Source organism: Streptopelia decaocto, assembly GCF_964273445.1.
Source record: "Streptopelia decaocto genome assembly, chromosome: 6".
Classification (NCBI taxonomy): Eukaryota; Metazoa; Chordata; class Aves; order Columbiformes; family Columbidae; genus Streptopelia; species Streptopelia decaocto.
In genome coordinates, this window is record NC_138660.1 from 33,746,414 (window position 1) to 33,761,112 (window position 14,699).

Below are 14,699 nucleotides of genomic sequence, written 5' to 3' on the forward strand. Positions count from 1 at the left end.
AGGAAACATAGAATACATGGTTGGAAGGGACCTCAAGGATCATCTGGTTCAACCTTTCCACCCTGCAGGGTGGTTCTCCCTTCCAAAGTGTCTACTTCCCCACTTAGTGTGATATCATCACCACGTTTCATCAGGCTATGCTTGATCCCACCCTCCAGATCATTCATGAAGACATTAAACAGCATTGGGCCCCCACTCATGACAGGTTGTCAGTTTGAAAAGGACCACCCTCTCGGTGCCGCCTGTCATCCAGTTCCCCACCCACTGCAGAGACCACTTGTGTGGACTGTAACACATCAGTTTCTCTAGGAGGTGGCTGTGGGAAACAGCACCTAAAGCAACAGAGAAATCCAGGCAGACAACGTCCACTGCTCTCCCCACAGCAACCAAGCATGTTATTTTGTCATAGGAAGTGATCTTGACCCAGAGGCATTTGAAAGGCTTTCACAATCACCATAGTTGACTTCTATACATTCAAGGTTCTCCTTAACATAAAGCACTACTCCTCCTCCTCCTCTTCTGCCCTGCCTGTCTTTACAGAACAGCCTATAGCCATCCATTGCAGTCCTGCAGTTGTGTAAATTGTCCCACCATCTTCCAGTTATTCCTATGATATCATAACTTTCAGAATGGCTGTGGAGCTCCAGTTCCTCGTGTTTGCTCCCCAGGCTGTGCGCATTGGTGTACATACATTTGAGGTGGCTGGTCTTCTCATTCTCATCTCAGGAGACAGCTAAGGAATGTTTGTCAGTCCTTAGCTCCCAGAAGGCAGCACACCTGTCCTGACTCCCTGTCAGGTCAGCAGATGGTGCCTCAGCGCCCCTTAACTGACAGTCACCCACTGCGGTATCCAATGTGTGCTGCTGGTCCAGTTTCTCCTTGCAGACCTTGGTCATGGGCCCCTGGGCTGTGGGCCTACGAGGAGGGTGCACGGCCCTTCTCACCCACCCTCCTGCACAAACTGCTGCGCCCTCTTGATCCCTGTCTGCACGGCTTGTTCACAACCCTCCTGGTCACTGGTGCTCGCTGGGGCTGTTTGAATCTCCTGCGGCTGCAATGGAGATATGGAGGGTATATAGGGATTTCATAAGACTTTGCTTCAAGGGCTTTCGGAGAACAATTTGCTCTAGTGTAAGACCATCAGGTTTATCAAACACTTTGAAATCTTTGGGTAGTTGTTGTCATAGAAGAGGCAAATGTTATACGCTTTCTGTATATGTCACATAAGCCAAGCTAGACGCACATCTTAAATGGGTTTTGTGTGTGTTTACAATATCCTAAACACAGGGAAGTGGCTCTAAAGCCACTGGTATTTACCCAAGTTCCCCATCAGGTAGAGTGCTGTAGTTGGAGCTTACCTGTCAGGTGATGAGACCTTTGTAAGCACCTTTGTTTACCAAACCCAACTGATTTACTCTTTGTAAGTGATGCTCAGGTAAAGACCCAAACCCCAGCCCTATAAACAAATCCACAATACTAACAGTAACGGTGCTTACGTCTTCCTTCTTGATATTGTTCAGTCATGGAGAGAGCTGGAGAAGGGAAAGGTTCGATGCCCCACAGTGTGAAAGCCACCTCAGTGCACAAAAGCCACTGCTCAGCATTACTGTCTCACTGGCTCATGACTTGGTCCATGCTGAGAGGTCACATCCTGAGGTTTCCACAGTCCCCACACTGCTACTTATAGAAAAAGTCAGAAAAGACCTTAAATGTAAGTTAATATTTGGGGCTCAAAACAGACGGAGGCATCCAGGTACATTATGGCAGCACAGGTGTCCTGCTAAGTACCTGCTGCTGTTATTTTCTATTGCTGCTTGAAAAAGCATGTACTTTAGTTCAAGAGGATGGTCTCTCTGCTCCTCAGCCTGTCCCCATGCAGTGCCCAATTCTCATGGGCATCCACACCACCTGCACATCATCCATCACCTCCAGCCTCCAGCAACCTCTCAGCATCACCGAGCACTCACACAGCACCCCATTGAAGCTGTGAAAGGAAAGGAGAGCTGTTCTGTTCTGCTCACAACCAGAGAGATTTTCTGTGTTTATTTTTGCCTGGATTTTAACATCCAGATTTGCAAAAGAAAGACTGGGAAAAAAAAAAAAATAAACAAGGTAGTGCAAGCCAGTGCTGCCCCTGGCTTTTCTGGTGACCTGGAGACCCCCCCACTGCAAAACACAGGTGAGAGCCTCTTTGGCTTCAGGATGGGGGTGTCCTGGGGGACAGAGCAGCCCTGGTTCTGCTGGGAGGATGCTCTCAGCATCTCTCTCTGCTTCCCACCAGACAGACCGTGGGAAATGACAGGAATTGCTGACATTTTTCTGCAGCTACAGGCAGTTCCCAAGGGCAGCAGTGAGGTTTTTCCACTGCCATATGTGGTCTGGGCGGATGGGTCCAAGAAGACCCCGGGCCCACAGGGACACAGCGCTCAGAAGGACTCTGTCCCTTGCAAGACACCCTGAGAAGTTAAATATGCCCATTATTCAAGGGCAGAGCAAGAAACAGCTGCAACCTGCACAGGAGCACCTACTCCTCCTCCTCTGTGCAGGGATCCCAGGGCCAGACACCCACAGATGGGTCCTGGTGCTGCCTCACCCTGTGCACTCTCACTTGGATGCTGAGTTACTTGGTACTCTCTGCCTTTCTGAGTGATGGATGAGCAGCAGGCAAGTCTGAGGGGCTGTCGAAGCCTTGCAGTCAGGTATAATTCATACAACTTTGCAAATCGTTGCAGGGTCCGCTACTTACTGAGAAAGGCACATCAGGCTTCTGTCCTGGTGTACCTTTGCTGCCTTACTACTTGTTTCTTTGTCAATGAACTTGTCTGCTTCCCAAGGCTATTTCCAAAGCTGGAATCAGCAGGAGTGCTGCAGGTTGTGGACTCTGAGGCTAAGAAGCACTGTCTCCATGTACAAGGTTTGACTGTGGTGATGGCTATGTGAGATCTGAGAGAAAAGTCAATCTCACTTTGCCTGAAGGGGCTGTGGTGGCCTGGCAGATTCTGCTCAAAGGCAACAGAGCTGCCAAAGCTTTTCTAATGGAACCAGGCAGAGCATATCTGGCACTCTCACCACATTTACTATGCAATGATGTAGATTACTGATCTCTTGTTCTGCAGCCTTTAATCTAAACAGTGATTATCCATTTACCACACAGCAAATAACTCCAAAGATCAAAAGTTAGACAGAAGCACAGATTGCTTAAAAGCGCAGAGCTGGTGCTCTTGCTTCAGTGTCACCAGTGGTTTTCTTTGTGGGCAGCACTCACCAGGTTTCTGCAGAAATGGTCCCGGTGCTTAGTGCTCATGCACGAGTCACGGCAACGCTGGTTCTGCTCCTGTCCATGCTCAGCTTGGCTGCTGGTGGGAAGCTGCTGGTGGTGCCGGTGGATGGGAGCCATTGGCTCAGCATGCGGGAAGTGTTGGATGGTCTGAAGCAGAAGGGACATGAAATAGTCGTCGTAGCACCTGAAATCACTCTCCACATAAAGCCAACAAAGAATTTTGTTATGAAAACGTACCCAGTGCCTTTCACGCAGGAAGAGCTGGATCGCACTTTCTGGAGAACTGGCCAGAATGCGTTTGAAGAAGGATCTTTTCTGGAAATATTTTTTAAAACACATGAACTAGTGAAAAATTCCTCTGCCTTGTTCCTGTCTACCTGTTCACACTTACTGGACAACAAAGAGCTTGTCACATATCTTAAGGATTTGATGCTGTCTTTACAGATCCTTTCCTACTCCTACTCACCCATCTACCCCTTGACTATCCATTGCATCATTTGCCTTCGTGTCAACTCAGTTTCTTAAGAATTATTTAATAAGTCACTGAAATCCCATGCAAATCAATCTGCTTTGGCTATCTAAACAAGTCCTTGGAGTGGGACTATCTTGGCTTATACCACAGCCAAGACTTATAAAGTTCTTTTGTAAAGCAGGTATTATTAAGAACATCTATAACTATTTGGCCTGTAGCCTCTCACCTATGAACTCTTACGGCCCTTCTTGAGCAAGGACTACATATGCTGTGGTATCATTGCCTTCAAAAAGATCTTTGACCTTGAGCTGCTCACCTATGGACTCTTACGGAGTTGAGCTCCCCTCTTGAGCAAGAGCTGCATATTCTGCTGCATCACTGTCTACACAAAGAGGCGTTTGGTTAATGTGTTACACAAACTTTGGTGACACCACTGCTTGGCGTGCCAGCTCCTGCTCAGCGTGTAGAACATCGCCTGTGAACTCCAGGCACCTTTCTGAGCGAAGGTGTAAGAGGGAAGGTTGGAGATCTAGGTCTTCTGTGTCAATAGCACCACATGCTTCTTGTACTATAAACTCTCTGGAGAAACCCAGTGGCCATAAAAGCTGGAGAGAAGTGCTCCTGACTTTAAATCTGGCACAGGACAGTCATGTGCACAGCGACTCACCTCAAACAGCCCTGATCCAGAAAAATCCCTTTAAAAACAACTGCTACCTCTGCAATTTGAAGGCCCTGCTAATTGTTCTGAATCATTTAAGATAAGACAAATGCATGGAAGTACTTCTTGATTTAGATCCCTTGATAGTACTGTTATAAATGCTTTTATCACAGTTTAAAACATGATCTTTGAACACCAACCTCTGTCAGTAAACATTTTGTGGAGACAGGGATTAAAGACCATGAAGGTATAAAGACCACGAAGTTATAACTGAGGTGCAACGATATTTTGCTTTCATACGTGACTTGGAAGAAGAAGGAACAGTTCGTTTGTTTATTTTCCTGCCAACAGCACCATGGTATTTGTGTGGAGATACCAGATACCCAACGGGCTTGTTCTTTTTCTTTCTTTCTGGAGTTTGGCAGAAGGTGGGAAGCTCTTGGTCGTGCCTCAGGATGGAAGTCACTGGCTGAGCATGCGCGTGGTTCTGGAGAAACTCTGGGAGAGAGGGCATGAAATTGTTGCAGTGATTCCTGAAGCCAATTTGCTCCTGAACAGCTCACAGTCGTTCACCATCAAAACATACTCTGTGCCTTACACACAGGAGTTTCTGGATGAAGGCTACAATTCCATTGGTGAAAACAGTTTTGATAACTCTCCCATTCTAGAAAAATTTGCATTTTTAGTCATCAATATGTCAGAATTGACCAACATATTCTCTTCTGCTTGTCGGCAACTCTTGTATAATAAAGAACTAATGAAGTACCTCAATGATACCAAATTTGATGCCATTATGACGGATCCTGTAATGCCCTGTGGGCCAATTCTTGCTGAGAATCTCTCTCTCCCTTCAGTGTACTTTATGCGTGGTCTTCCATGTACCTTGGACTACAAAGCCGCCCAGTGCCCCAGTCCTTTCTCTTATGTGCCGAAGACTTTCACATCCAGTTCAGATCACATGACATTTACGGAGCGTGTGAAGAACCTTCTGGTTGGGATTTCAGAAGATTTGCTGTGCTATCTCTTATATTCAAAATATGAGAAAGTAGCTTCTGAGGTTCTTCAAAGAGAAGTAACAGTACTGGAACTGTTTAGCAAAGCGTCCATTTGGCTGATGAGATATGACTTCGTTTTTGAGTACCCGCGCCCAATAATGCCAAATATGGTCTATGTTGGAGGCATCAACTGCGCTCAGAGGAAGTCATTATCGAAGGTTTGTCGCTGTTTCCATTAAGGGCATTATAGCATTTATTAGTGATTATTTAAGATTTGCTTTTTTAAATGCTTCCTATAGTAGTATTTGTGCTTGAGCACAAATGTGATCGAATACCAGGATGGCTTGATTTGGAAGTAGCTCTGATAGATGATCACAAGACCTTAGCTTCGTTGCACTGTGAGCAGCTGAAGGGTTTCTCTCCGGAAGAGCTTAGGTGAAGTTGTCTAAGCTATAGAGCTGCCTAGGTATAGCTTAGCTTGTTGGAAGCATATCAAGTAATGTCAGACAATCATGGCAGTTCTACTGTATATAGATAAATGACAAAATCATGCTAGATCATATTCATACCCCTAACAGTTGTGGAATATTGATTAATTGTAGCAGACTTAACTGGGCACAAAGTAGAAACGTGGAATTAACTCTGTGGGTATACCCAGGCACTGATACTGTGCGACAGAGATCAATAACGTGCATGAATAACCCAAATCCGAGCAGGGTAGGCAATCAAAAACAGTAGAGGGAGCTCCTTCCACATTTGTGGAAGAAAGCGTAGAAGAGGATGACTGGAAACAGAAACCTTCAGGAGTATAAGTATCTACTCTCCTTCCCTAACTTGTTCAAATCTCCCTAGTGGGCTGTGCATATAATGCAGATGCCTGTCATTTACTGCGTTCTTCAGACCATGGTGGTGTTGCAGCAGCAGAAGTTATTGCTGAGCTTGTATCACCTTTACTACTGTAGACTCAGGGCTTTTGCTTTGATAACTGGTACAGTATAGAAACAAATCCGTAGGGCTCAGGTTCCCAATGAAGGGGGAACCATTCGTGGAGAGTTTTGCGGCTCATTTTCCAAACTCTCCTGTTCCAGTTTGTGCTGTTGCCCAGGTCCACCCATCCCATTTCACGCCCGTAGGTGACTAAATTGTGCACGATTTCAGCCAAGGTTAATACACGTGCAGGAGCATTTTGGCTGTTCTGCTTGTTACGGTTGATAGCCTCCTGAATTCTCTCCCTGAGGGTCTGGGCACGTATCTTTAAAGTGGTTTGCAGCCCTCCCTCATACATTGCTTGTATACAAGCAGCCTTTTGAACTCCCTCAGCCAGCTCCGATAAGCCTTTTATCCTAATGGTGACGGGCTCCCCACGTTCCTTGGGATCCATGCCACCAGCCCAGTAAGCCACACGAGATGTAATGGGCTGATCACCATCCGGACCAACACTGAAGAACACACCAAGTCACCAAAAGCCCGCAGCTTGCTCATTACTCAGTAATATCTGATCAGCCCCTGTTAGTGAAACACGCCAAACATATCAAGTTTCTGTTTCACCCAGCTTGCATAGGAATTTAGCTTGCAAATCAGTGAGATCAGGTTCCATCCACAGGGTGCTACAAATGGCAGTTTGGGGTGTCCACCCCATGGTCCTGTACATGCCTCCGTTTTAATAAGAGGTCACACATCCTTTTTCTCCACCTCCTCTTCATCAACACTATTTTCAGGTTGTCCCCATATGTCTCCATCCCAATCTTCGGGGTCTATGCTCGCAATCAACTTCCGAATTTGGGGAACGCTGCGGAGGGATCTTGCTCTGGTTAACATGAGCTGAATCATTGGTTCTAACAAACGCACTCACTCTCTCTCTCGCCATAACTCCACTTTCAAACAACCTATTTCCAGCTCTTTTTCAGAATTGCGCCTGACTGGTTATTGGGTTTGCGCTGTTTTTGGACTTGCTTTAAGCAGACGCACAGAACAACACCAAGCGCAGCACTGACTGCAAGGCTTCATTCTGGCTGGAAAAGTACAGCCAATGAACCAATCAAAACAGGGTTTATACAATTAGTTAGCACTCCAATAACATAAGATAAAGGTTCGCATATCACTTGAGGACATTATTGGGTTGCAGCAAAATAAGAATAATGAGGATCCACAGCGTGCATGCACGCACTCACAAGAAACAAAGCCAGAGCCCTCTGTGCCAGGTACTCAAACACTCACCTGGTTCGGCAAGAACTACACTTGCCTGATCGGCAAGGACTTATTCAAGGATATATCTAGTAGATAATCAGTCACCCAAACGAGGAGGTCAGGCGCATCCAATCCCGAAAAGTTTACTTAGACAGTGTCCCAGTTAAGGGGAGGGCTCCAGCACAGACCCGCTGCTCCGAGAAGACCACACAAGGGGAATCTTCAGTGGGAAGCCCGTTTATAGTCTGATCAGATCTGGCTGTGGGCATTCCAATATCTTCTCATCTTCTCTGGGCCCCTCCTCTGCTAACGATCCTGCACACCTCCATAACTTTGTTCATTCACCTGTGCCTGTTTTTTTTCGCCTAGAACTGATTTTCCTATAGAGAAATAAATTTCTTGATCATAATTTTGATGTGTTAGCTGCTCATTTTATTGCCTTCCCAGTTTTGTGCGAATGTGACAAAGTACAGCACATAATGTGGAAAGGACTTTGACTTGGGATGCACTCTGTATTGGCAGGAATTTGAAGCTATTGTGAATGCCTCTGGAGAACATGGCATTGTTGTCTTCTCACTGGGCTCCATGGTTTCTGAGATTCCTGTGAAGAAAGCCGAAGAAATTGCAGATGCCTTGGGCTCTGTGCCTCAAACGGTACGGTTTCACTCTCTCAATTCCAGCAAAGCAATTCAACGCTCTTTTCAAATACAGTACATGATCACCTTTGCTTTTTGGTGTGCTTGGTCTTCCCTTCTTTCTCCTGCTCCCTGATGCCAGAAGAAAGTTTCAGCCCAGCTGCTCCACAAGTCAAAACAGGTTTTGTGCATCGTGAGAGAGACCAGTTGCTGAGAACTGATGTTCTGCTTACTTGTCTTGACAGGTTTTGTGGAGATACACGGGAAAGGCACCCCACAACCTGCCAAAGAACGTGAAGCTCGTCAAATGGCTGCCACAGAATGATCTTCTAGGTAGGTCTGAGATACCCTGAGTGACTCCAGCGTGTTTCTTTTAGTCTGATACTGCTGCGGGAAGGCCCCATTAGCATCATCTCTGCTGAGTCCCTGTATCACTGTGGTAAAATAGTACATGCTGTTGGCAGGTGTACACTTGTTGGTTAGACAACAGGACTCAGCTGTGGGCCATCTGAAAAGCCAGCAAATGGAAGACATGGTAAAAATAAGTGATGGTAACAACCTCCTTAACATCACTTGGCTCTGATTTCATCCTAAAATCTGAGAAGCTGTGGAGGATTATCCAAGGCTTTCCAGAGATTACCCAAACCAAGAAAGGGCTCTACAACCCAAGGTTCACTCAGTCCCTTGTAATGCCCCACTCTCTGCAGCCCTGAGTCTGTCCATAAGTAATGACACACGTGAGAGCCCAAAGTTCTTGATTTATGACTGCCAGTGCTAATTTTGCCCAAGTTCTTTCCCCAGGGATGCATTACTGTGACTTAAGAAATCAAAAAGCTAAGCAAGTCTGTCTTTCTTCCACAGCTCACCCTAAGACTCGTGCCTTTATTACCCACGGAGGCTCACACGGTATCTACGAGGGCATATGCAACGCAGTGCCAATGGTACTAATGCCGTTCTTTGGAGACCAGATGGACAACGCCAAGCGAGTAGAGTCACGGGGAGCAGGACTGACACTGAATATACTTGAAATGACTTCACAGGACATATCCACTGCCCTGAAAGCAGTTATTAATGATAGGAAGTCAGTATATAGAAAAACAGCTCTTCTCCTTTTACTCTTGTGTAACACCAGCACTCTGGCTTCCAGCTTAACAGAACGCTAATCTGTTCTTATATGCCTTCTTATATCAAAGCCACATCACTGAGAAGCTGATGCTTACCCAGGGTTAACCTTGTCCTGTCCCCATAACAGCACTGTCCTTCTCACTGCCCAGGATTGTAATCATCAGGTGACAAGAACTGGCTGATATGAGAGGATGCAGGTATCAGAGAACATGGGGTATAAGTGCAGTAGAAGAAACCAAGTTGACAAAAAATACGTCACCTGCTTAAAGCCAAATTTACCAGGCAGTGACCTAGAGGGTTTTGATACAGTGTGGTAGAAAATGTAATCTGTGAAGGCAGATGTGGCAAACTGCTTTTGTTCCCCCAGTCAGTGGTGACATGAGTCAGTGGGCAGCCTGAAAAGATTGAAAGGCTCAGCTGCCCGGCTGGTTTTCTTTGCATGAGGCTGTTTCCTGAGGCTGTTCTGCATCAAGAAACATTGCCTTCCAGCTGGCAGGGTTCCCTAAACATAACTATTATCGTTCATTTATTTTACAGATTTGTTATCTCAGTCATTTCCCCCCCCACACATACACACAGTGCTCATGAGGAGCTGTATGAGCACAGTCAGCTGCTCCCTGGCTCAGCAAGGCTGGACAGTCCCAGCACAGAGCAGGGAAAATGTGCTTGGGTACACTGAGGAGGTACCTGCAACCACACTAGACATTATGTCTTGCAGACAGCATGCCCAACATGTTTTAAGGCATCACAAAGAAGTGGAGCTGTAGGACATACCCTCCTCTTCCCCATTCCCATTCTCCGTTGGTTTTAGGGCCTCTCAGTCCTTGGCATCCTCTCCCCCAGTGTGTTTGTAAGAAATGGCACCTTTTGCCATGGTTTCCTAACCACTGTTCTTATAACAATACATACTATTACTACTACTAATTACAATAAGAATAGATCATGATCTTCAGCTGGATGGCTTTTCTACACCCAGTCTCACATTTCAGCCAGGTACTTTCACCCCAAAGATTATGCTGACAGCTCAAATTGAGCTTTTTCTTCTTTACTCATACCTTTTCTCCTTTGTTTATCACTGAAAACAGCACTTTTCTGAGCCTGTATCTTTGCCATTATCCTTCTCATGGGGTGGGAGGACACCACCAGAGAAGTCCCCAGTGGGCCATCGGACAACTAACACTGCATGCCTTTTTTCTGGGGTCTCAGTCTCAGCAGCAGGAGTCACTGAAAACACCCAACATCTTTCCTTGGCAGGTACAAAGAGAACATCAAGCGCCTCTCTGAGCTTCACCTCGACAGACCCATCCACCCCTTGGACCTGGCCGTGCACTGGGTGGAGTTTGTAATGAGACACAAAGGGGCCCCACACCTGCGCCCCGCTGCTCACGACTTGAACTGGATCCAGTACCACTCCCTGGACGTCATTGCCTTCCTCCTGGCCGTGGTGCTCCTCTCCCTCTTCATTTCTCTGAAGTGCTGCCTGTTCTGCTGCCGCAGGTGCTGCTCGAAGAAGGGAAGAGCAAGAAAGCCAACCAAAGCAAAGTCTCACTAGCAGATGGAACCAGTGGTAGGGAATAAGGACTCTGCTCCAGACCAGAAGGATCAGAGAACATCTCAAATTTCACTCAAATAATTACTGGCTTTCAGTCAGGAAATAATTGTATTCCTTTAAATAGCACCATAGGAGGGGTTGTTTCACTGATATAATTTTTGCTTTTAATTAAGAATTGATTGTTAAAAATAAGTTGTATAGAAGTGCTCCAGTCATTTGGGAAGATAGCGTGGAGTCCAAGGCTCCTGGCTTCCTCGTCTTAGTGTACAAAGGGCTCTAGGAAACATAGAATACCTGGTTGGAAGGGACCTCAAGGATCATCTTGTCCAGCCTTTCCACCCTGCAGGGTGGTTCTCCCTTCCAAAGTGTCTACTTCCCCACTCCCTATTTACCACCACCCTCCGGGTGCAGCCTGTCATCCAGTTCCCCACCCACCGCAGAGACGAGACCACTTGTGTGGACTGTAACACATCAGTTTCTCTAGGAGGTGGCTGTGGGAAACAGCACCTAAAGCAACAGAGAAATCCAGGCAGACAATGTCCACTGCTCTCCCCAAAGCAAACAAACAGGTTACTTTGTCATAGGAAGTGATCTTGACCCAGAGGCATTTGAAAGGCTTTCACAATCACCATAGTTGACTTCTATACATTCAAGGTTCTCCTTAACATAAAGCACTACTCCTCCTCCTCTTCTGCCCTGCCTGTCTTTACAGAACAGCCTATATCCATCCATCGCAGTGCTGCAGATGTGTAAATTGTCCCACCATCTTCCAGTTATTCCTATGATATCATAACTTTCAGAACGGCTGTGGAGCTCCAGTTCCTCGTGTTTGCTCCCCAGGCTGTGAGCATTGGTGTACATACATTTGAGGAGACAGCTAAGGAATGTTTGTCAGTCCTTAGCTCCCAGAAGGCAGCACACCTGTCCTGACTCCCTGTCAGGTCAGCAGATGGTGCCTCAGAGCCCCTTAACTGACAGTCACCCACTGCGGTATCCAATGTGTGCTGCCGGTCCAGTTTCTCCTTGCAGACCTTGCTCATGGGCCCCTGGGCTGTGGGCCTACGAGGAGGGTGCACGGCCCTTCTCACCCACCCTCCTGCACAAACCGCTGCACCCTCTTGATCCCTGTCTGCACGGCTTGTTCACAACCCTCCTGGTCACTGGTGCTCGCTGGGGCTGTTTGAATCTCCTGCGGCTGCAATGGAGATATGGAGGGTATATAGGGATTTCATAAGACTTTGCTTCAAGGGCTTTAGGAGAACAATTTGCTCTAGTGTAAGACCATCAGGTTTATCAAACACTTTGAAATCTTTGTGTAGCTGTTGTCATAGAAGAGGCAAATGTTATATGCTTTCTGTATATGTCACATAAGCCAAGATAGATGCACATCTTAAATGGGTTTTGTGTGTGTTTACAATATCCTGACCTCAATTATAGTTTCGTCAGGGAAGTGGCTCTAAAGCCACTGGTATTTACCCAAGTTCCCCATCAGGCAGAGTGCTGTAGTTGGAGCTTACCTGTTAGGTGATGAGACCTTTGTAAGCACCTTTGTTTATCAAACCCAACTGATTTACTCTTTGTAAGTGATGCTCAGGTAAAGACCCAAACCCCAGCCCTATAAATAAATCCACAATACTAACACTAATGGCTCGTATGTCTTCTGTCTTGATACGGACCTGGATGCTTGTTCGGTCATGGAGAGAGAGCTGGAGAAGGGAAAGGTTCAATGCCCCACAGTGTGAAAGCCACCTCAGTGCACAAAAGCCACTGCTCAGCGTTACTGTCTCACTGGCTCATGACTTGGTCCATGCTGAGAGGTCACATCCTGAGGTTGCCACAGTCCCCACACTGCTACTTATAGAAAAAGTCAGAAAAGACCTTAAATGTAAGTTAATATTTGGGGCTCAAAACAGACGGAGGTATCCAGGTACATTATGGCAGCACAGGTGTCCTGCTAAGCTCCTGCTGCTATTTTCTATGGCTGCTTGAAAGAGCATGTACTTTAGTTCAAGAGGATGGTCGCTCTGCTCCTCAGTCTGTCCCCATGCAGTGCCCAATTCTCATGGGCATCCACACCACCTGCACCCCGTCCAGGACCGATGCCAACTGTTGCTTTTCATCCTCTGCCTTTCCCTCCTCACCTCCTGCCCTTGGTAAACACATGGAAACCTCTTCCTTGGGCCATGCAGAGGGAGTCCCCACGGTGCATGAGAGCTGATCTGCTTTTAAAATGCAGCTTTTGCAGCTCCACACGCTCCTTAAGTGACAGCTTCTGCGGTGCCCATGGTCCAGGTGACAGCAGTGCATCTGGAAATGAGACCCAGCGAGACCTCGCAGTGCACATCACACCACCAACCACACTGGTTTCAGTCATCTCTGAGCATGGGGCTGGCTTCCAGCAGCTGTCTGATGCACAAAGCACTTTAAAATTCCTTATGGAGATGTCCAAGTACAGTGCTGCAAACAGGCTCTGGATTGATCTGGTGACTTTTTCTGCATGGACAAAAGAAAATCCCCTTCATTTAAGATCAGATGAACAGAATTAAAAAAAAAAAAAAAAACAACAAACAAACAACAAAACAAACAACAAAAAAAAGTCACAATTGCAGCTATTTGGGGCTTTTTTCATTCAAGTCAAAACCTTTTGTGTAGGTGGAGGAAAGGAACTGAAAGGGAGGAAGAATCAAAATGCCCATCCCAAGGCTTTAATTTAATTTCGGAAAGACCTTTAAACACATCCAAAGCAAAACAGCAAAAAACAGGTATCCTCCTTCTCTCCTTTTCCCTTCACTCTCCTTAGCCTGACAAGTTTGTCCTGCTCCTTCTTTTCCCTTGGCTCACAGGAGAAATGAGGAGAGAGGAGCCTTAGGGGACATGTGGGGCCCTCACATCACAACATCGTGCCCAGCAGAGGACACTACGATATTGCTAATGGGAAAGAGCACAGAAAAGGCCATGCCTCCCCACCAAGCCAGCCCAGGTGGGCTGGTGGAAGTTGATAGCAACTTGTTTATCCACCTGTGCTCCAGGAATATGGACTCTGGAATGACAGAGAGGATTTTTAGAGTGAATTAGGGGCCACACAAGCAGCTTCAGTGCAGACGAAAGAGCCAAAGTGGCTGCAGCATCACCACAACACGACGCTCCAACCCTTCTCAAGTGAAGGGTTACGCTGGGGATGCTGTCCCCTCTTATTGTCCCTTAGCTGGGTGCTGTATAGAGCTGTGCTGCCCTTGGCGCAGGACAGAGAGCCCCAAGGCTCTGCTTCCCTTACCAGGAGAAGGAGAAGTCATTTGCCATGGTGTATTTCTAAGCAACAGAGCTGAGACTGGGTCACTTCCCAAAAGGGGAAGCTGAGGCAGGGCCAGCCCTTGCTCTTCTCCCTGAGCCGCACAGGTTCCACATCACCCCAGGGCTCTGGGCACTGCAGGCTGAGCTTTGCCAGCAAACCCTCCAAATTTGTTTCTAAACACCTGCCAGCAGACAGCAGCCAAAATCCCTTCACTGCCCTTGGAGAAAGGAGGTGCAAACACCTCCCACCTCCAGCAGCCTCTCAGCATCGCCGAGCACTCACACAGCACCCCTTTGAAGCTCTGAAAGAGAGGAGAGCTGTTCTGTTCTGCTCACAACCAGAGAGATTTTTTGTGTTTATTTTTGCCTGGATTTTAACATCCAGATTTGCAAAAGAAAGGTTGGGGGGAAAAAAAAAAATAAACAAGGCAGTGCAAGCCAGTGCTGCCCCTGGCTTTTCTGGTGACCTGGAGACCCCCCCACTGCAAAACACAGGTGAGAGCC

The 14,699-nt window shown here is 46.9% G+C and overlaps 1 protein-coding gene across 1 annotated transcript; it reads left to right on the top strand.

Annotated features, from left to right (window-relative positions):
• Window positions 1-3,280: 3,280 nt before the first annotated feature.
• Window positions 3,281-11,109, top strand: LOC309441340 (UDP-glucuronosyltransferase 1A1-like; the record flags this gene model as incomplete). The annotated part of the gene is made up of 6 exons (XM_082055973.1): window positions 3,281-3,632; window positions 5,112-5,623; window positions 8,115-8,246; window positions 8,473-8,560; window positions 9,089-9,308; window positions 10,607-11,109. 6 exons carry the CDS (start codon window positions 3,281-3,283, stop codon window positions 10,902-10,904), a joined length of 1,602 nt encoding a protein of 533 aa, XP_081912099.1. The 3' UTR covers window positions 10,905-11,109.
• Window positions 11,110-14,699: the final 3,590 nt, after the last annotated feature.